This window comes from Strigops habroptila, chromosome Z (genome assembly GCF_004027225.2).
Source record: "Strigops habroptila isolate Jane chromosome Z, bStrHab1.2.pri, whole genome shotgun sequence".
Classification (NCBI taxonomy): domain Eukaryota; kingdom Metazoa; phylum Chordata; class Aves; order Psittaciformes; family Psittacidae; genus Strigops; species Strigops habroptila.
In genome coordinates, this window is record NC_044302.2 from 99,852,458 (window position 1) to 99,874,710 (window position 22,253).

Below are 22,253 nucleotides of genomic sequence, written 5' to 3' on the forward strand. Positions count from 1 at the left end.
CTGCTCCCTCCATACCTGCCTCCGGGCCGGCCCCGCAGTCCGTGATGGGGAGCCCCTGGGCAAGCCGAGCCCCGCGGGGCCGCTGAGGGAGCTTGTGCTGGGGAAGGCACCCGAGACCCGCGGGCGGCGGCTCGGGGTGGCCCCCGGAGCCCCGAGGGCAGCGGCATCCCTGACGGGGTGAAGTGACCCCCACCCGCCCCCCCTAAATACTCCTCTGGGGTTTAACGTTGGTTTAATGGAGATTTGGAAGCTGGGATTCTATGATATTTCCATGCGATGGCAAAACGCTAATTCTTCAGTTGGATATAGTCAGAAAGAGTAAGTTTGTGCAGTTTTGTTCATTTACTATTGAAAATGGAGGGAAACGACCAGTTGCTTCAAGTGCATCTTTTTCAATTTTATCTTTTGCAAATCACACAACGCGAGGGTCACCTCTGTCGGAGTCTTTCAGTGGTGGCGTGGTCACGGTGTTTGAGTTGCAGGATCAGGAAAAGTAACCACTATGCCTAAACTCTGAAACATGCCGCCAGCTACTCTTTCACTGACACAGAGAAGTCATTTTAGATACTGCAGAAGAAACCACATGAGAAAAAAAGTTTGTGGTGCATAAATTCAGTATTTCCAAGCAAGTTTCTGGTGAAAATGTAATATGTACATTGCCTTGGATGTCAGACAGCACAGTCTGAACCTTGCATTTGAAAGTGTTGGGTTCATAGTGATGGTGCTTTGTGTGATTTGAGTGGGTTTTGGTTTTTGAGTTTTTTGGGTTTTTTTGGGTTTTTTTTGGTTTTTTTTGGGTTTTTTTGAGGGTTTCATTTTTGGGTGTGTTTTTGTTTTGTTTTGGGTTTTTTATTCCTAATAGCATTTTCCTGAGATACATTTTACACGCAAAAAAAAAAAAAAAAAAAAAACCCAGTATGGGTCAGTATTGTTTTCTTACTAGGAATTTACTAGGAAAAAAGCATCTTTACAGACCTCTGCAGAGTGAGACTTTATTGGCTGACTTATAAATCCACAGACAATCTTTTATGACAGAACAATAAAAATATCCCCACATTTTAATGCTTGTTTCGGAGAAACAGTGGTTGAGAAGTCAGTTACCTTAGTAACAGCTAAAGGCACACAGCGGGAAAATGCTCAACTTAATAGTCAATATTTAAACATAAAAACAGATCCAGAAAACAGCCAGCTTTCTCAAAGCCATGCTTTGTGTTAGATTTGCTCTTTAAATAAAGAAGTGCCAATCTGAGGAAAAGAAGGCATGCTTGAGCATAGCAATTTAACAAAATTCACATTTAAAAACAAATAGCTATCAGAAAAGATAACATATATTAAAGATATTTCATAGAGAGTGCTCTTCCAGATGGATTTTAATGGATAAACTACATTTATCACCAATCAAGACATTAAATTCCAGTTCCCATCTATACATACCTAGAGTTTTTAAGAAAGTCTCTTCTGTACGTATAAATTATGAGCCTGAAAATGCCAGTGAAAGACCATTATCCCCTAGAAGGCCGTTAACCACACTTCACAATTGCAATCAGCAACAAAATCGTTGCAGAAGTGGGTTCTTCAGCAACCTGTCATTTCATCTGAACGCCAAGCATTGCTTTAGTCAATCTGTTGGGAATTGTACTCTGAACACTTTACACCAGAGAGAGGTAGAGACCTGAAGAGCCCGAGAGGAAACTGTTGGCCTAAGATGAATTCTGAGAAATAGCTCTGTTAAAACAGTCTTACAGAAAGACTGAATGCTGCTTTGAATGATTTTTTTTTTTTTTTCCTTTAATTTTTAAGTGATGACTACTGGGGGGTGGGTGGGAGAAAGGAATAAGATATGATTAAAAAATTAAATTCAGAGCATTGCAAAAACATTCATTTGCAAACGTGGAGAGAGGTAGGTATAAGAAAAAAAGTATGGTAGATGAGTGAGTGACAGAAGAGCGAAGGCTTGCTGGGCACAGACCACAAGACAGTGGTGTTACCCTTATATATATGAAGGGGAGATGAAGGCACTACTGAATGTAAGCAGTAGATGCAATGCTCAAGGACTGTAGTTTGGAGGTAGTGTTGGTGCCACACAAGAAATCAATTTTCTTCTATAATCGATTGGGTGACAGGGGCAAAGATAATTTCTCGGCCTTAAATTGGTCCTTCACTGGTAACAGCCACGCTAAACCACGGTCTGCTCAAAGCAAGGTGTTTACCCACCAGCACAGACCAATATAATTCTTCACAACACTCATCTTTTTCTTTAAAAATGTGCTTTTTGGATAGCAATATACATATATAGTACATATGGGACCTATTACAGTTTGTATATACATTGATTATATACATGATGTTTAAATCAAAACACACTGCTTATCTAAAAATGTGACTGCAGCACAGCAGGATTTAGTGTATCTTTACGAGATTTCACCTACTTTAATCCTCTGAGCAGACAGGGTACCTCGTGATAAATTCGTTGTTTGGATCTCATTTACACCAACTAAAAGCAGTCAGATGATAAGAAGTTTTTTTCAGGAACCACAGCCACAAAGTTCAGATCGACTTAGACAAGAGCACTATGGAAACTGCTCAAGGTGCTGAGATGAGTGGGGCTTTGGCTGCATTTTGGCGTGCTGAGCTCCGGCAGGAGCATCGCCACTGAGCACTTTTCAGACCCATCACTATGAGGATCATTGCAGAGCATCGCTCAGCCACGGCTTTCCCCATCTCGGTGAGAAAAGTGGCTCAGCAGTAACTAAGAATTCACCACATCATGGTATGTACTGAGAAAAATCAGTGACTTCTGCTGTGAGGAGCTGGCCCCTTTCAGTGCCTACATAGTGAGATCATCGGGTTGGTCCATTTTAATTTATAAGTTAGGTTTAAAAAAAAGCACCTAACAGAATTTGAACTAATTGCAATTATTCATTGAATGTTGTTGTAGACAAAGAGTTCATGCTCACTCTTAAAGAAATGTCTTACATTACTAACACACTGACAATTTTTTTGTGTTAAAACATTTCATTGCTTATCCACTCCCTTTTTTTTTAAAACTTTAAGTATTCTTCATTTATATAACCACTGTATGTGCACAGCTGGTAAAATTCCAGATGCCTGTTGAACTGAATAGAGTTTTTCCACAGTCCTGCTATGGCTAGGACTAACCCACTGAACCAAAGTGGAGACCTGATGATTAAACTGGGCTGTGTTAGCACGTCTTATCTATGCATGAGATTCTGATACAGGCCATGTAAGAAGTCTAAGAACCTCGATAGCCACTGGATGAAAGTTTCTGACTTTCAGAAACACAGGGAAAGGCAACAGTAGAGATCAGGATGAAGCTTGTCTATACTAAAAGCAGGAAGCCTAAGGCAGTCCCTTGTGTCAAGAAAATTTCATGAGAACAAAACCGTTGCAAGTCACTAATGTAAATTTGGTAACAGAAGAAAGTCCAAACTGCCAATTCCCGCGAAGCAGATGCACTGGATGCATTTAGGAGGAGCAGTGGCATTTCTCAAACATAGAATTTGTGCCAAATTCTATGTCAGTGGAAACAAGCAGTGTCCAAGCCCGTAACCTTAACCAGCATGATAAATACGTACTTGCACTTTCTGCAATTGACTTTCTCAACCCACTATTGTGATAAGAGTTACTAGCAAGAACAGGAGGCAGAATTGCTTGTCCTGTGATTAAAACCTACAAAATCACCTGGCTATCAGACAAATTACATGTCTTTCAAGGAGGCATGCATGTCTCAGATTTTGTTTTTGATTTAACTCTCATTTCTTCCTAGACACCTATGAAGATCAACGGGGATCCCACTCCCCATTCTTTTTTGTCAGTGTCTTTTGGAGACGATTATGGTCTTTGAACCATGTCAGTGTAAAATCAAATAATAAAAAATAAATCTACATTTCAAGTATCCTTATTTCTGAGCTGTGAATAACCAAAAAACAAAAACAAACAAACAAAAAAAAAAAAACCAAAAAAACAAAAAACCAAAAAACAAACAAAAAAAAAAATCACAGATCAGTCTCTTTTTTACTGTATAGTTTAGCATCCAATTATTACTGTGTATTGGTTCTTCTACAAGCCTGTTTGGTCTGTATTTAAAGAGCTCCTTCAATTCCTTTCAGGATTTTTCTTTCTTTGCTGGAGATCTCTAGGCATGAGAGGTGGGCTTAATTATGCTTTCTTCAGACTTTATTGAGAAATTCCAAGTTGAGAGAAGCAGGGAGATGGATAGAGTCCATGGTTATGGAGGATGGGTTGAACGGGAACAAAACTGGGAACATGTGCTTGAAGTCTAACAGGAGTTGCGAAGGATCATTTCGCTCTTGCAAGTGCATCTATATGAGGTGTGGGAGAAGAAAATTAAGTTAGTATCAGTTATTGCCTTTTCTTTGCATTTGCCTTGTTTAACATCACAAAAGTTTGAGAATGTGCACAATTCTAGAGATACTGCAGAAAAAATGGTGAGAATTCTTTTGTTTTCTATTGTCACAGCCATCCTTTGAGCAAATATCTACAGTAACTTCTACAGAGACTGTATGAAACACTGCTTCAGAATAACCTGGCTACTTTTTCTACATGACCACAAAGCAAGATACAGGGCTTGGAAACAGCGTGACCCCTTCGCACAGGAGCAGCAGCACTGCATGTTACCAGCAGACCACTTTTGATTCAGCTACTTGGTGACAGAGACATATTCTAGGAGCAGCTGAACATATTTCTGTTTCCTTTTCCTGCCTCCTCCTTGTGAGCATTAGAAGGTATTTGGTTTTCATTTATTTATTTCTCCTCTAGTTACCATTTTCTGTCTTCTACCTCTGAAGTAACTCCATTTCACTGATGCTTCGCTGACTCCTGCAGCCTTACTTCTGAATTGTGTTGCTACTGAACAGCTTTGGATTAGCTGAGCTGGGAAAATGGGTGATTATTGCTCTTTGTGATTAACAGCCCACTTGTCCCTGCAGCTGTATGTTGCAAGTAAGCATGTGCACATGCACGGCGCTAAATTTGGGACAACATCCAGCAGCATGCCTATTACAAAATGTCTGAGTTGGTAACAACTTAATACAGATTAGTACTTAATACAGTCACTAGTACTATCTCCTTCACTTTATAGCCCTTGAGATTTACCTGTATGTCTCGTATGAAAGCTACTGTCACACGTTCTTCAAATTCATTCACTGGAGTGTAGAGATTAAGTATCTTTACAATCTGTTGAAAACAAAATATGGTTACAGACAGTCATGAGAAGCCTAACTTTTCCAGAATACAAAGCACCACTAAAAGTTTGTCTTGTTATGGCCATAACCAAGCGCAGGTTAGACAGGACTTTGAGCAACCTTGTCTAGTGGAAGGCGTCATGGAGGAACTAGATGATCTTTAAGGTCCCTTCCAACCCAAACCATTCTGTGATTTGATGATAACAAGTCTCCCATGACACTACTGAGAAGCAGAAGTAGCACAAATATCATCCTAGTGTTCCTTTGCCTGCTTTAAGCTATGGTGAGCCTTTACAGACCTGTCAAAGCCACTTCTTATGGCAAAGACTGTCACCTGGGAGTACACTTGAACAACAGATTTACACAGGGACTCCATTCGGTTGACACACAGTGACACAGGTGACCACTTCCCAGTACTTCTGATGTCACCTCTGCAAGACTTCTGATGCTTCCTCACTTCTGCTCCTCTCCTGCCATCCCTCAGCTTCTCAAGAACACATGTTCAAGACAGGGAGACAGAAATACAGGAGAAAGGATCTCCAAGAACCACTGGACATCAGCTCACATCTCTCACTTCTTTCCTCCTACACCACTATCAAAGTAAGACCAGGCAATCCAGCAGCAAAAAACATATCCGCCTGGAATGGAGTCTTATAGTTTAAGGTCAGATCCTGCCAGCCTGCATGGGTAGTTATCAAGTTCCTGCCCCAAATACGAATCTTTGGTGGGCATCCCGCAGACCTCGTCAGATTAGACCCTGAGAAATGACGACGTGTGGATTTAAAATCCCAAGTGTCTGGCTTATACCACGAACTTCTTGGAGCTGGATTTCAACTTTGCAGGTTTCTGGAGCTCCAGTGTCATCAGTGGCACTGTAAGAGCGGAGCCGTTGCTGTGACCACCTCTGACAGGGGTCAGTACTTACCAGTAGTCCTGAAAAGGACAAGGTGTGCCCACCATGGGAATCACATGCTGAGTCCAGGCACTGAAGAGCTGGCACCAGGACACCACCCTTTCCCACTCCTTTGGTTACCCTGTGGTGTGAATCTCTGCCCTGCTCCTTACCTGCTGGGTCGTGAGTGCTGTGCACAAGGAGCAGATGGCCTCAGCATCTTCTGAGGTTTTCTTTTTCAGCTGCAGAAGCTGTGCTGCCTGAATCAAGGGCTCCAAAGTTTGTGCTGCTCCACTCTGCTGCAGATTCTTCCCATGGAGCCATTCCTCCAGCTGGCTTATGTTAAACCTGGGTAAGCAACCAAGATAAGACATGAGCTGACAGCCCAGAGATAAGACATAGCATCTGAAAAATCCTCTACGAGACTCAAGGTATGCTGCAGTGCTGGTAGATGTGACTTTTTGTGATTCATATTTGTGATACACATGGCAAGAGAGAACCAGACCAAAGCTTAATACTCAACAACTCAAAGCAAAATTTATATTCTATGTACCTTAGAAATAGATGAGCTATGTAACAGCTGAACAGCGCAAGGGATGTGCTTTTCTACAGCATTTGTGTTCATTCAGATTCAGAAGTCAATTAAAATTAAGCTTTCGACAAGCTTTTAAATGATAACAAAATCTTGCAAGGCACCCAAGTACCTTTGAAAGTATCCACACAAAAAAATGCCTTTGCCTGTGCCCACTCCCAGGCTGAAGGGTAACATGCAAAGGATCCACTGTGGAAAGGGGGGAGGGTAGCAAAAGAAAGGTTTAAATCATTTCCACTAAGAAGGTAGTTGATAGATTTATGCCAAGGCTGATAAATATTCATGGCCCCTTTGTGGCAGGTGTTGTACTAACTGTCCTTTCAAATTTCAACCCTTATTAGACCACTATGCTAAGATAGCATTGGGGCATGTAGGCCCCTGATACTAGCCCAGCAGGCGTCCGTGCTGCCACTTCCCTGCAGCTCATGAGAAGCCAGAGGCACTGCACACAGCAACAGGGAGTTAAGATCTTTAAGATTGGAGCCTTTGACACTACAACATTAAAAATCATCGACACTGCAGCGGGAGAGAACCAGAGACTTCTCCATCCCAGTGTCCAACCTCTCCTACATCACCCGCTCAGGCTTGGTGGGGAAAGCACACCCCAGACAAAATTAGCATAACATGTACTTAATTCACAAGTGGCACAGCAAAATGCATCTCATAGGCATTACACAATGGGGGTTAGATTTAACTGCCATTGCATCAGTCCCCTGCTGAATCCCGTTTCTCCTCTTACTTACACCATTGCATTTTATTTTCCTATTTTCCACTACCTTATAAAATTAACAAAGCTTCCTTAAGCAGGTACATCCCTGCCCCGGGTCCCCGTCCCACCTTAGCTGCATGCCCGTGCTCCATGAGCAAACATCCTTCCTTAACAGGAGGTTGTTCAGGGCAACTGCATTGATCACGTAGAAGAGCTGCTTGAAGACCTGCTGCACAATCTCTGGGTCCAGACCCTGGTCACACATGATGGTGTAGAATGCGTTCAGCTGGCGAATGATTGCATCTAGGCTGTAGGAACTGTCACCATCTGCCATGCTGGAGGAGCGAATCCTGTAGCCCATTGGTTTGATACCAGAAAGTCCTTGGATACTCTCATTTTCCAACACCGCAGACACTGAAAAATGGGAGAAAATGAGCTAAAAGCACCTCTATCCTCCTCTTAGTCACTAGCGGCAAGAACCGATCCCTCCATGAGCAGTTGTAAACATGCAGCAGCCTCAGTGATGCAACATAATGGATGTTGCAAGGTCTGAAAGCAGGACAGATCCATGAATTGCTAGTTTACTGTGATAATATGAAATAGTTGAAGCATGAAATATATCTGTAAGGTCACACTTTTTTTTCTTCCTTGGTGTTACTACACAGAAATCACTTAAGATGCAGAAACAGGCAACAGCTCTCCTTTGAGTTGTAATCAGTTCTCTCCCCATATTCACCACAGAGCCTGCAGTTAAAGTGATTAATTAGCTCAAAGGATTGGAAGAAATGAAGATAGATTAAAAGTAATAACAGCTTGACTAAGTGATAGAGGAACAGGACAACTTTCCGCAAGGAGCACGAGGTACATGCAGTGATGGTAGGCAGTGGTGCCATCGGGTACAGCCAGAATTTGTGCAAGGACATTTGGAGGGTAAAGGGAAAGAGTCATAGATACAGAGGACACCAGGCTGGGAGCTCAAGGAAAACACTAGCAGCTAGAAAATATAAAGCACTTAGAACAACCCCTCAATTAGCTTAGCAATGAGGAGGACAGATGTGGCTGGGGAGGTAATTCTTCTCATACTGACTCACCCTTGCAAAACAAGGGCTTTATTAGTCTCTTTTTCCTCTTCCCAATTCTCTCCTCCCTCATAATGCGCATTTCCACCCATAAAAAGCTTAACTGTGAACCTGGTATGGAGAGGAACTGTGTTCCTACAGACCCACCAGCACCACCTCACCTCTGTCACCAGCTCCCCAACAGAAAGGAAGGAGGTATCCTCTGTCATGGTGGTGGTGGGGGAAACCCTCATCTCTATTAGTTTCTATCATAGGGGAAAGTAAAAACTCACCCAGGTCTGCCTCCCTAATTCCAGGTCACTGCTAACACAAGGACCTGCTCCAAACCAAGCCCTTATTTTTTGTAACATACGCCTTCCGACCAACTGCAGGCTTTTCCTTTGTGGAGAGGTAATCGTTCAAAGGTCTGAAAAACCTTCAGAGTAGATAATTACAGTGAAAAACCCCACCCTCCTAAAGGCTAGTGTGAATTTACCGATCATGGGTTGGAGTATGCCCTCTGCTATCTTAATGAGCTGCTGGTAGATCTGGATGGAGAGGTGGCTCAGCACCTGGCGGTATTCAGTCAGGTCAAAGTTCTTCAGACAGTGCTCATTCTGCTTAGGCGTGTTTTGTGTCATGAAACCCTGAATGGGAGATTAAAACACCTCGTTTCATTATTCCACCTATTTATAGTCCAGTAAAACCACTCTATTAAAAAAAAAAACCTTACAGTACAATATATCCAGAGGTGTTACCAAAAGATGCTGTTACTCTATTATAGAAAAGATCTAGACTCGTGTATCACCTTTGATTTACTCAGCCATTTGTTCATAAATTATTACTACAGGTCGGCTTTTTGAAGAAAAGTATCCTTAAGAGAGAAGTCTGACATTTTAGCTTTAGCAAGGAGCAACATCTGTATTAACTGCAATATATATATGAACCAAAAAATGACATTTCAGTGCCTGAGAAACTTTTTCTAGCTGTTTATCCTTGTAAGCCACAGTTATTTATGAGAAACCAAATATTTTGAGATTAAGGCTTTAGGAAATAATTTTAAAAACATAACCACACACTATATGCTTTGACAATATTTTTAAAGATCTGAAGTTTGGAAATCTCTCCAAGTAACTGAATTTATTCCCTGCCTTTTGCTGAAGCTGATCTCTGATCCTGCAATTGATGCTGTAGCCCCAAGTTCTGGGCTCAGACATTAGTGCTAGTTTTGCTGGCAGAAGCAAATGTAATCTAACTTAATTCTGTAATCAAGACGGCCACTTTAATTGCCTGTTCATATTGTTTTCTTGTTTTGACACCAAATGGATAACTATGAAACTTTTTCTGTTTTTTGCTGACTAGCAAGATGCAAAACCACAGCATGTACAATTTGAGTTGACTTCAGAATTTCTCTGCTTTTCTGACAAATGCTCTTTGCACTGCAAGACTGCATTTAATTTGGGATTTCCTTTTAAACCTGTTTCCTTTAAGATAGGTTGGATCTCAAACAAAAGAACAGTATGTTGAAAACTGCTCAGAATTACTTTTCCCTTCTGCCATTCCACCAAATTATCAACTTAATTTGCAAATAGTGGTTCATTTAACACAGTAAATCACAGCAAAGAATCTGAAATTTAAGTTTGGTTTCCTTTCTTTTCCCCAAACTTGCTGTTTTTCTGGGGAGGATTTTCTTGAAATGTAATGATGTTATCCAGACAGAAGAGGGCGAACAGCAGCTTAACTATGAGTAATTATCATCTGAATTAATTTTCTTTTTAATTTAAATCTTGGAAGTCCAGCACTGAGTTTTACACACCAGTCGTTATCTTGTGAATGACCCCAATAGTTAATTTGATTCTATGATTTTTTTTAATTTATTCTTAAAAGCTTGATTGCTCAATATATCTAACCCAAACCAAAACTAAATGAGAAATGACATATTTGGCTCTGTTGAAAATTTTAATACCCAGAACATATGGCTATAAGGATGGCAGCATGTGATGTACTAAGAGGACTGTTATGATCTCATTTTCTCGGATCAGCTATAATAAAACTTATTTCACTTATGAAATATTACTAAGGTGGCAAGAAACGAGAGGATTTCTTTCCAAAACCTTACATTATAATTTTCATTTCTGCTCTCTCGAAGTGTGGTTATTTTGATCGAGTTGAACAGAGCAGGAAAAAATATCAGTAGAAACATTCAGAAAAAAATTTGCAAAATTTGGGACAGTTTTCCCCTGTCTAAAAATCTTGGTTAATGAAAAGCTGCAGGACCTACTAGAACTAGGAGAACAGCCTTCAAAACACCCTACCAGAAGGAAATCCCCTGTTTGGACAAATCAAAGTGCATGGTTGGCTATGAAATTCGAAATATTCTGTGGCATGTTATGTAAGGGTTCTGCTTTCAGCTCTCAAATGTCTTGTCTCAATGCAATGCTCCATGAACCTTTGGTCTACTTCAGACTACATAGAAGGGAGAAATGTTTTACTATGACAGTGCTGAGGCGCTGGCACAGGGTGCCCAGAGAAGCTGTGGCTGCCCCATCCCTGGCAGTGTTCAAGGCCAGGTTGGACACAGGGGCTTGGAGCAACCTGCTCTAGTGGAAGGTGTCCCTGCCCGTGCAGGGGTTGGAACTGGATGAGCTTTAAGCTCCCTTCCAATCCAAACCAGTCTGGGCTTCTGTGATTCTAGGAGCTGCCCCATGTTATATCCAAATTAACAAAAGAGCGAAGTCTGAGATGACTCCCAACCAGAGGAAAGCCACTATACCCAGGAGACCTGAAAACCCTTCCTGGAGGAATGCCAACATACTCAAGATCAATGATGAGTTTCTTACCGCGTCTCCGCTGTACTGCTTTAAACAGTGCAGGAGGCGACATGTATTCGCCAGCCAAAACGATGTCATCTCAAAATCATCATTGTGTTTCTGGAGGAGCAAAATTAAAGCAATGTGAGACTCCCCTCCTTCAGTGGGGGATGCTGGCATAGCAAGACAAAGTGATTTTGAGTTTCCTCATTTAGAATCATGAAGCTCTCTCTTTGCAGATGGGCAGTATTAGCCATTTGTTCCCTGCAAACATTCTATTATTAATCTGTAAGTGCAAACAATTTTATTGCTAAAATATTAATTCTCCTTGTTCTTTTAAAAAGGGAAGCCATAAGAGTGATTTGGTTTGAAAATTACTATGAGAGCTGAATATCACACCTTTTGACATGGTTGTTACCATCTTAGACCATCTCAACCCCAGCACAAGAGAAAATGGTCACCTACCTTCAGCACTTTCTTAATGCCATTGATGGTGGAGGTGAGCAAGGAGTGCACTTTCTGGTCATCGTTGATGTAATCTGCGTGTCTGATGCACATGTAGAGGATGTAGGCAGGAAGGCAAGGAACAGTAGCAGACACTGCCTGGGGCTTGAGATCTAGAAGGTTTAGTAAGAGATTTTTTTGGTTTTAAATCCTCTTAAAATTCACCAACTGGCAGGGAAAGCAGTGAGCACCAGAGCTGCACTTGTACGCAGGCAAACCTGTCTGCCCCAGCCCTGTTGCATCCCTCTCTGCAACATGGACACAGAACCAGAGGTACACCTGCAGGACAGATGGACCAGCTGGAGCCAGCCAGAACGGAAAAGCTACAACACTATGCCTCAGGAGAGTAGCATTGTCTGCACTGAAGTTTGTGACTGTCCCATTTCACCTTATGGATGCAAAGGTAGCATTAGATCTTCTCTTTACCATGTAAAAGCCTACCCTTTTCTAGCTTTTCAAAAGCCTAGAAAAGCTTTTCTAACCAACCTTAGAAAAGCTTCCTAAAGCTTTTAGGACTTTCTCCCGCAGGGTATAAGCCCCACCACTGAATTCATGACGTAGTAAAATCCTTTCCCTTACGATACTGAATCCTAATGGCAGCTTAGGGAATTTGCACCTTCTAAAGAAAAAGCCTGTTTGATTAGCGGAACTTCAAAGACCACAGCAATGGGATAGCACTGCTCTTTGAACACTTTTTAGATCCTTACTGGATTCTGCTGGGGTTAGAGAGTGATGGTAAATACTAACACTTTAGCCATGGAAGCATGACTTCCCTAACAGCATCGAATAAGGGGATGCTGCAGCAATTCTGATCAGACCTTCCAGCACAAAGGAGCTCCCAAGTTTATTATCTGTTATCTGTTATTATCTCATAAACCGAACTACTTCTGTTCCATTGCTGCACAAAATCCACAGAGTCTATCCTTTGCTAACCCCTCCCCACCAACTACCACACTATATGAAGTTCAGCGAGTTACCGCCTGCCCTACGGCCTCCTTTTTGTATTTTTCTTTTTTTTTCCCTATTCCTAAGGATTATATCCATGCTAGTCTATCTGCTTAGTGCTGCACTGATCTACCTACCAAAACTGCTGTCACCATAAACATGCAGCCCTCAGAAAGGTTTAATTTAAGAAGATCTATTTCTCTACCTTGACATCTCAAGTTTACAAACTCTTCCAGGCAAGAGAAGAAGGAGCCGAGCAAGTTCCTCACCTGTAATGAGGTTTCGGATGAGGAGTGGCTCATCTTCTTTATAATATTCCAACATGCCCTGAAAATCTTTCTCCTTCCTCTGAACAGCAACTTGCATGTTACGCTCGTGCTGCCTCCTCTCTGCTGGTGCCACGGCTTGGAATGCTGTGAAGAGAAAAGAGCATGAAAGGTGGTACTTGGCAACTGAGAACTGTTCAGCTCCTCCATAGCCTTAGAGCAGACACTAAGACAGAGCGTTATATATGAAGTTTCCAATAATGTAATTATCTTCAACAGACTTATAGAAATATAAAGAACCAGATCTTGAATTACCAGTTAGCAGTAGTTCCGGCTCTGAATGAAAGAAAGAGCACAAAAGTTGGATCTAAGGAGGAAAAGATAAAGTAATTTTTATTTTCTAAGGAACCACAGGCTAGAAGGTAGTAACTCTGTGGGAAACTTTTTAGTGTATGACTTTCACAGAGAGGAAAAAAAATAGCCAGACAATGAAAATACACTGAAACATCACATCTCCCGGCTGGCTGTAAAGCTGAAGAACCATAGTGGCACACCACTGAGTGCTGTGCTTCCATAAAAGCTTAATGAAAGAGAAGGGACCAGCACACAAGTACTGCAGGAAACAGCAGCCTGCTGCATGCAAATTACAGTGACAGAGACCAGCTGTGCTAGCCATGGAAGCTCTCCAGTTATTCAGCTTAATTTCACTTAATGCCTAGTTTTCAAAAATTAGCTCATGAGAATGGGGTTCTCTGATTAATCACGGCATCTCCAGAGAATGGGAAGGTCCTTCTATACAACACAGATGCCACATCTGAGATGTTTTCTGATCAAGCAGAATATATGTATAGATTTTAATCCTAAGTGGTTTTAATTCCTCCTCAAAATTGCCAGATCAGCGCATTTGCCTGCTAACCATTGGTCTCCTCTCTCCATCTCTGCTTGGGTCACATCATTGACAGCAACGAAAGCAAAAAGGTTTCTTTAAATACCCTCCAAACCCTGGTACACAAAGTGTCAGACTGACATCTCCACCAAGCGCTTGTCCCCCATCACTTCCTGGGCCCTCTTCCAAGTTTACCATGTTCAACAATGTTAACAAGCTAAAGCTACAGCAGTGCAGCTGTACTTGCTCAAAGGCAGCCTAAGCACGACCCAGGAGCTCCATTTGGACATTTGGTTCCCTGCTGTCACGCCAACAATGAGCTCAGTGCTTGCTGCTAGTTCAGTGCCAGAATGAGCAAAATCTTACTTTAGTAGAAAGAGAGAAAACCTGCAGCTCTCCAAGGCCAACCAAAGAAGCAAAATCAGAGTGCTGTTCCTCCACCCCAATGTCTACCAACAGCCAAGTCACCTTCAAAATCTTGGACCTTCTTCATATAAATCTTCAGCTGCTTCTTCAGCTTCTTTTCATTCTTTTCCAACTTCTCTAGCAGTTCTTTAAGATCCTGAAAAAACAGAAGATGCATTGGGTTTAAAAAAAACCCCAAACATTAAGCCCAAGAACAACTCTATGGGGTGAGTTTGAGGCAGGCAATACCCACAACACACCACCCAAAGCATTTTACTCCTGACTTTTAACCATTTGAACAGTTCCAACACTACTTGCATACTAGAGTTGTTGAGAAAGGCAAGAAGCCCTCACCTGAACTGAGACCAATGTTCACTCCAGATACGGGAGGTGAGAAAGGGAAGATTTATGATCAGCCAGGCCAAGTTTTTGGAGTAACCACTGCACCTCCACTCTCCCAATAAATGCAAGTAAGAAGAAAGGATTGTGTTATCCGTGTGCATAACTACAGATTACAGGAGTCCCCAGTGATCTCATTTGTTAGGCAGTGCCACAAAGTGGACAGGCTTAAAGAAGATGAAAAATAAAGTACCTAGGGAGTCACAAGAGTCATACAGCCATTGAACAATAGTCCAAGGCCAAGTACCAATGCTCCCAAATGCACCAGTGGGAGATGCTGAAGGATTCTGCAGAGTTTAAGGAGGTGTGAAAGAGACCCCAGTGCCTTTCCCCCCCCTTCATGGTTCCTATCTCCTTCTTCTCAGCCTGGGTTTTTCCTTCTTCCTTAGGCTGTGTTTTCAGTACATCCTCTTACCAGATTTTCATTGGTGAGACGTGTAATTTCTTGCTGAAGTCCAAACTCCACCTGGGCCTCCGGAGAGAGCTGCAGGGTCTGCAGGAAAGCCTGCTGCTGCTTCTCCATCTCTTCTTTCATTGCATCCACCTCGTTCTTCAGAGCTTCTACCTCCTCCTCATGCTCTCTTCTCTGATCCTGAAGCTGTGCTTCCAGCAACCTGAGAAAAAGACCACACCAATCAGCCTGTGTTTTCAGCATTGTGGTTGTAACCACTGTTTACATCCTTCAAAGTTGGCCAACTTGGGAGATGTTGCCAGTCAACCTTCCATAAAACTGACACAAAGGGTTGCTACAGCTATTACTGGTACATTTGTCTGTCATTTGCTATATTGTAGATCAAATTCTTGTGAAATTAAAAATCATGAGATCAAAAGGAAAAAAACCCTAACAATTCCAAGAGTTCTCTTTTATCTCTAATGGTATCACAAATCTGGGTTCCTTTACTCTTCCCATTAGCAAAAAGCAAATGCATGGCAAGAAATCCGTGCAGATCAACACCTGTGATCTTTTTGCAAAAGCTCAGCTTGAAGGGCATTTGTTTTTGTGCTCACTCCCTTTCAAACTTCAGTTCTTTACTCCTGTAGTAGTCTTGAAATATTAGAGAATCCCAGACTGGTTTGTGTTGGAAGGGACCTTAAAGCTCACCCAGTTCCAACCCCCCGCCACGGGCAGGGACAGCTTCCACTAGAGCAGGTTGCTCCAAGCCCCTGTGTCCAACCTGGCCTTGAACACTGCCAGGGATGGGGCTGCCATAGCTTCTCTGCTGATTTTCTGTCATGTTCATCAGTTCCTGCTTTCAACATTGCTGCTGAGTTCATCGGGACCCTTCAGCAGGGAGAAAAAAGCCTTCTACTCCATGACAGAACAAACACTAACTCCATGACACACAGCTGACAGAAGCCACCAAAACCAGCCCTTCTCCCACTTTTAGGTGGGTACCCAACTTTTTCTCTAATAATTTGTCCTGCCACCCTCTCCTACTCCCTCTTCGCCTACTACAGGTCTCCTTCAAGCTCTGGCCTGAGCCTGTGCACAAGGACAACCCTGGCCAGGGAAATGGTGAACTAAAGTAGGACATCATTGAGTCAATGCATTAACCAGCCATTTGTTAAACCATTAATCCAATGGAAGAATGATTCATCACTTGGATGTTAACTCCCCTCCTGTACACACCTGATGGGAATATTGACAAACCCAGCAAGTGACATGGTATTCCCTACCCTCTGCTAAATAGAAATCTCCCTGTTAGTCCACCAGGTCTTTCAAGAAGAGCAAAATAAGTGAATCCAGAAGGTATGAGAACTCTAAGGAAGGGCCAGAAAATGCAAAATATTAGTCCCAGATTACACAGGGCAATGTTGACAATGAGGAGGAATGATTGAGGGAGAAAACCAAGTCCATGTCCTTGCTGTAGCTCAGGGTTGTGCTCTTCTGAGCAGAGCTACAGACACTACATCCCAGCTCAAGGGCTTTGTGTCTTTGTGACAGTGATGCAAATGGAAATCCTCAAAGATGAGAAAGACTCTGGTGTCAATAGCTTTGCATTCACTCAAGACACACACAGACACGGAGCTGTGCCAGTGGGAGAAAGCTACATCTCTGGGAAACTCATGGAGAAACTGGGAAACTCATGGAGATTCATGCCTGTGAGCAATTCCCCTGCAGAAACAAGTAAGTATGGACTTCTTTTACTGTTCTGTTTTTAAAGCCTGTATAAAAGAACACATGCTTTCTATGGAAGGTCTCTGCATAAGAAGTATTACTCATTCTCCGGGGGCATGGGTTTGTTGTTGTTATTAGAAGATCTAAACAATCCAATCTCTACTCCCATTTTCTCTATCCCAGCCAAATCTCTGCTCCCATTATCTCTATCCCAGCCAAAATCAGTATATCCAGCAAAAGACAGAAAATCATGTTTTCCTGCTACAGAAACCTTGTCAATAATGCATGCAGCCTCGTAATCATCTCAGGAGTTATATTCTTAATAGGCTTGGAAAATACAGGCCCACCATGAAATGAATATTAAGTACTTAATTTCCATTTTACTTCTTCACGTAGGTTCAGATTAACAGTGAGCAGCCTGCAGAAAAACATGTTCCTTCTATGAACTTCCTGCACTGCTTTGGAAAACAAATGAATCATCCCTTTTATTGTTCCTGTTATTGTTTGATTTTACTCTGATACCTCTACATCAGACCACTTTAGACTACTTCATACAAAAGACTTGTTTCCTCTCTATAGTGTCCTTACTCAGCTCATTTCACCTTTTATATGTATATATAAATATATATATGTATATATATATGAGCCTCATAATCACCCTGTAGGAGAGCACAGATTGTTTAACACTTAATTATCAGCTCTTCCAAGCACCAGGTTGAATCCAGGAGTCCTTCTGCCTAGCTGTGTTTCTAAACGTTCATTAACTCAGAGATGAGATCATTACAGAGCTACCAGCATCCCCAGGAGATACAGAATTTGCAGGTACTGCCCCTATGTATCCCACTGGATATTTGCCCACCAGACCCAGACATGGGTAAAGCAGTGGAAGCATGGCACTGGGTGTCCACCTTCCTCCTTATACCTACAGACAATGCACGGATGGGAGCACACAATCATGCAAAGCAGACAGCATCGCAATGCAAGCATGGGGACTCCACTTCTGGCATGTCCAGAAGGGGGAGAAAGCACTTTAGGGAGGTGTTATGTCTTAGTGCAATTTGCAAAAAAACCCAAACCCCATCTAAAATGGGGTTGGGGTTTTTTTGGCATCCTGGATATTACAGCTTCCCAACACCTTTACCACGCTATTTCCCATTAATGTAACATAATTCTCACTGAATCACAACTCAGGCATTAATGGCAATAGCCACCAGCAGCAATGCCCAATTAGAATCACAACTCCTCTGAACATTAGAGGAGGGTCTCAGTTCCTCCAGATTCCTACCTCCTGCTGCTGCCAGAAAGGACAACAGTTCCCTGTAGAGGACAACAGGACAACAGCAGAGGAAGGGAAAGAAACAAAAGGGCAAGTGAAAGGGGGAGAGGGGAGAAGCAGCAGTGGGGAAAAGAGAAAGTGTTTGACCTGGCAACTTGCTTTAAACCTTGATAAGCCAAGCCGAGCTCTCCATCTTCATTGAGATACCCCCAGTCCTCAGTCATGCTAGAAGCAAAGGACAGAGAAAGGAAACAAGAGGACAAAGAAAGACAAAAGGTCAATTGCAATAGAAGGGGAAAAGGTGCAGAACCCCTATTATTTTAATTTTGTTTTTAAAGCACACTTTCATTACACTGTATTTCCTTTTCCACCCTGCTGAAGGAGAATCATGCCCTGGCTGTGCCCCATACGATACCCCTGGCAAAGGGAGCTTCTCCTTCCTCCCCAGCTATAAAACATGTCCTTGTGCATTCCCTTCCTTCCTGACCCACTGCAGTTAACATAGGAACCCAATATCATTTGGGTTGGAAGGGATCATCACAGATCACCCAGTTCAGCCTCCTAGCAGGTTATCATCATTCCTGAGATGTTAATGTTTTTACCAAAAAGCCCAACTCCTGGAGGTCAGAGCCTGAATTTTTCTTTCTGTATAGCTAAACTGTTTCCCATATGACTGCAAAGAAAATCTGGGAAGCCCACATCACACCAGCTAGCTCAAATCCTCATGAAAACCTTATGCTTTAAAACCAGGGAGGAGGAAACAAGGACTGTGAGGGATAAATGAGAGAGCAGAAGTCAGCACGAGGGGTAAGGAATTGCTGCCCAAACAAAGACAGGGTAAAATGAAAGGCACAGAATGATCCTTAGCAGCTCCCAACAGGCTTCCTTGCTTCTCCCTGCCCAAAAATTAAAGCTGGAACAGCCTGCAAGCGATTCCAACCCACAGCGCAAACACACCCAACCCCATATTTTACTGCATACTGATCACTTGGAACAACAGCTTACTCCTTTTCCAGACCTTCTATGCTCTGGCACATCTCACTAATAAGACATTTTAAAGACGAGTTTCTCAATTTCCTTCCTTCTGCAGCAACTTGCACTGGTCTACATAACACTTGCACTGGTCTTTCTACTAAATAAATTCTCTTCCTTCTACTTCAGCAGGATCAATCATCAAGTCAAAGCCATCAGCCTTTCCTCAGAGCAACCTTAGGTCCAAACACCCCTTGGATGTTTGTTTCCTTATATCTTAGATATAAGGATCTTTAGATCAAATCTCTCCTATATCCATCCAGGCAGAAAAATGCCTCATGTCTCATCTCACTTTAATACTAAAAGTTTCCTTTTAACAGTTGAGTTTTTGTTGACTTTTGTTGTGCTTTTTGGTTTTGTTGTTTTTTAAAGTTCTAAAAGGCAGGAAACTCATTCATCTCTTTTAATGAGGTGTTGAGCACATGACAAATGAGTGATGTAAGCTGGTCAACCTGACCAGGAACACTTGCTACAGCCAGATTTTACTTGGCTTTGATGTCAGTTCAGAAACAGTTTTTCTTTCTGGAAATAATAAAGAAAATAAATGACAACCGAAAAAAAAGAAGAAATCACTTAATATATCATTAAACTTTCAGACAGAGAATAAAAGAACCAAGTCAACATGCATCTCCTGCATTGAAAAGAGGTGTAGCAGATGCCGTTCCCTGGCAAACAAAGCACTGCATATTTAAGTAGAAAAGAACAACACAAGACTTTCTACAGCAAATTTTCACAACAGGAAAGCAGTGAGAAATATGGTGCTGGAGCACCACCACGAAATGACTGAAGAGGTGTCTCGCCACTGCAGACAGCTTGTACATCCCTTCTATTCTGGTGTATTAGCATGGCATCTCTCAAAACTAGCAAATATTTCAGGCATTAGCATTTTGAAAATTCATCATGAATTTAAATTGAAATCTTCTTTTCACCCCATACATAGCAGGTTTCCAAAAAGGTCCATAGGCTGATTGATATAGGGAGGTTTATTGGTCTGATTTGGACTTATCTGTTAGTAAGGCCTTTTTTTTTTTTCGGTTCAGATAATCTTAACAGAACATGTGCTTTGGCACTGAAACCCAAGAAAAAGCCCAGGAAGGATCCTCACTATTTATTCACGTCAGTAATATGGGAAATCTCACACAATGAGTAGCGTTTTTAAGAGATGCATCTTCCTTGAACAGGAGGAAAATAGCTCTCCTGCTTCTTTTAATCATCTGTGTTGTGGTAAATGAGGAAAGCAGCTCGACGGGATGCCATTATACTAAGATAAAACTGCTGTGGGAAATCAGAATTCAGCCCATGTCCATCAACACAGCACTGACTCAGAAATCATTGAGATCCCCTTCCCCAGAAGGTCATACTGACCAATACATTAAAAGTCAACAGGGGTCCTTTCAAAAAAATTAGAGTAATTTGTATATTCTAAAATAATTTTGTAAAATGCTGAGTAAATCCATCCTTTTCAGAAATAAGGCTGAAAGGAGTTGAAAGGACATGATTTACAAAGCCTCATTTCTCCTTTATCTCCTTATCTTGAAGGTTCAGGCCTGGGAGTGCAGCTGGTGACCTGCAGTTGGCAAACTGTCTTCATGAAAGGAGACATGAAAGGAGACAAATTCCTGCCCAATCACCTCCCTCTCCTCCTCCATGTAGCCTTGTGCAAGCTTAAGCAAGGCTTAAAGGAGGTGCACATACACCCAACCCCAGAGATGTTATTTTTATCATCTTCAGATCATTATCATCTCTTAATAAAGAAGAAAGGATATTTCATTTTCAAACACAGATGTGCCTTTTTTTTTTTTCTTTAATTAAGTGGAAAACTAATGCACATCACAGATTAGATACAGGACAGAGTGGGAAGCAGTGATAAAAAGAGACACATTGGAGAGCGGTAAGCAGAGATATGAACCCTTTCCCATGGGATAGCCTCTTCCAGCTGCAAAAGCATCCTCCACGTGAAGTCCTTGACTTTGCGCTGCAGCTGCAGGTGGGAGTTACCCAGAAGAAAGAAAAAAGCCATGTACTCTACAGAAATCACTTGGAAGTTATCATAGAAGTTAATTTCAAAGACAGCCTGATCCGCTTTGAGCTGCCAGGTTATTATCTCTAACATCATCACCTGGTCTTTTGTTGGCTCTAACTTTCCACCAAGATCAAAACAGGCTTGAAAGAAAGATCCCAAGAACTGAAACAGGGAACAAAAAGCCTACTTAGCTTTACATTTGTTAGTGAAGCTGAAAATTAGCTGGAAACTAACTTGATGCTTTACCCTTTAGCAGTTGAAAGTCAGGAAAAAAAAAGGGGGTGGGGGGAAATAATAAAATGCTGACCTCACTGCATTTATAAGGGGCTGTTTTTAACTCAAACTTCCCCTTGACCTGGCATCAAACAGCTTTCCCCTGAGAGCAGCGTGGAGAAAGAACTGCTGCATGGGCAGGGTTAGCGGCACCTGGTAGTTTTTCCTGTTTTCCTGCTGCTGTATTTAAAACTCCTGGATTATATAGACATAGAGTGAATAAAAGGTCTATCTCCTACCAAGGTAAAGCCATGCTCCATCCGCAGGCTATGTAGCTAAGACATGATGACTTCAAGTTAGGAGTGGACCATGGCTTTACCACATCAGTCAGACTGGACCGGTGGAAGAGCATCCACCTCAGTTAGAAACTGCCCTCAAAATGAGAGGGATTGGGGTAAAGAGAAATAGAAATGCTTCTTGCAGCGCAGGTGGGAGAAAAAGTGGCTCTTGCTTATTAGTCCCACTTGAGAATCGCAATCCCAGCAGGAAAGCTTTCCATTAAAATATTTAGTGATCAAGATTAGAAGGAGAAAACAGTTTTATTTCTCATGCTGACACACTTGAGTCTAGAGTAAGAATGTGAATTTGTGCTGGGTGGAAGAGATATAATTTATATCCATGAATACAATAATCCATGCTCCCATAGCTTTTGTTTTATTGCCATCGACTGCAGCCTGCAGTTTAAAAATCAACTCGATATACAAACAAATGCACAGGGAACCATATAACTGGGAAGCTGGTTCTGATTAATCAGCCACTGGATAAATCACTGCAGAAATCAGGGTGATACGCATAGAGCTACTGCTACCGTATTACATGAGCCAAGCTCCAGCCAACCT

The 22,253-nt window shown here is 42.1% G+C and overlaps 1 protein-coding gene and 1 long non-coding RNA gene across 3 annotated transcripts in view; one reads left to right on the top strand and one right to left on the bottom strand.

The window, feature by feature from the left end:
* Positions 1–7: 7 nt before the first annotated feature.
* The window catches only part of LOC115601133, a 38,489-nt gene continuing 16,243 nt past the window's right edge, over positions 8–22,253 (top strand). The window contains exons 1-4 of the long non-coding RNA XR_003989247.1: positions 8–318; positions 4,501–4,766; positions 15,936–16,079; positions 16,637–16,819. This is a non-coding gene — a long non-coding RNA (uncharacterized LOC115601133). The remainder of the gene's footprint in view (positions 319–4,500; positions 4,767–15,935; positions 16,080–16,636; positions 16,820–22,253) is intronic.
* The window catches only part of MYO5B (myosin VB), a 149,790-nt gene continuing 131,569 nt past the window's right edge, over positions 4,033–22,253 (bottom strand). Inside the window, exons 30-40 of one of the 2 annotated variants that reach the window (XM_030470704.1) lie at positions 18,234–18,311; positions 15,107–15,305; positions 14,356–14,449; positions 13,005–13,148; positions 11,752–11,903; positions 11,317–11,406; positions 8,973–9,123; positions 7,547–7,832; positions 6,291–6,465; positions 5,137–5,217; positions 4,033–4,343 (exon numbers count right to left, since the gene is read on the bottom strand). In XM_030470704.1, the coding sequence (XP_030326564.1) occupies positions 4,191–4,343; positions 5,137–5,217; positions 6,291–6,465; positions 7,547–7,832; positions 8,973–9,123; positions 11,317–11,406; positions 11,752–11,903; positions 13,005–13,148; positions 14,356–14,449; positions 15,107–15,305; positions 18,234–18,311 (1,603 nt within the window). In that variant the 3' untranslated portion in view covers positions 4,033–4,190. The remainder of the gene's footprint in view (positions 4,344–5,136; positions 5,218–6,290; positions 6,466–7,546; positions 7,833–8,972; positions 9,124–11,316; positions 11,407–11,751; positions 11,904–13,004; positions 13,149–14,355; positions 14,450–15,106; positions 15,306–18,233; positions 18,312–22,253) is intronic. The other variant, XM_030470705.1, reaches the window with a different exon arrangement.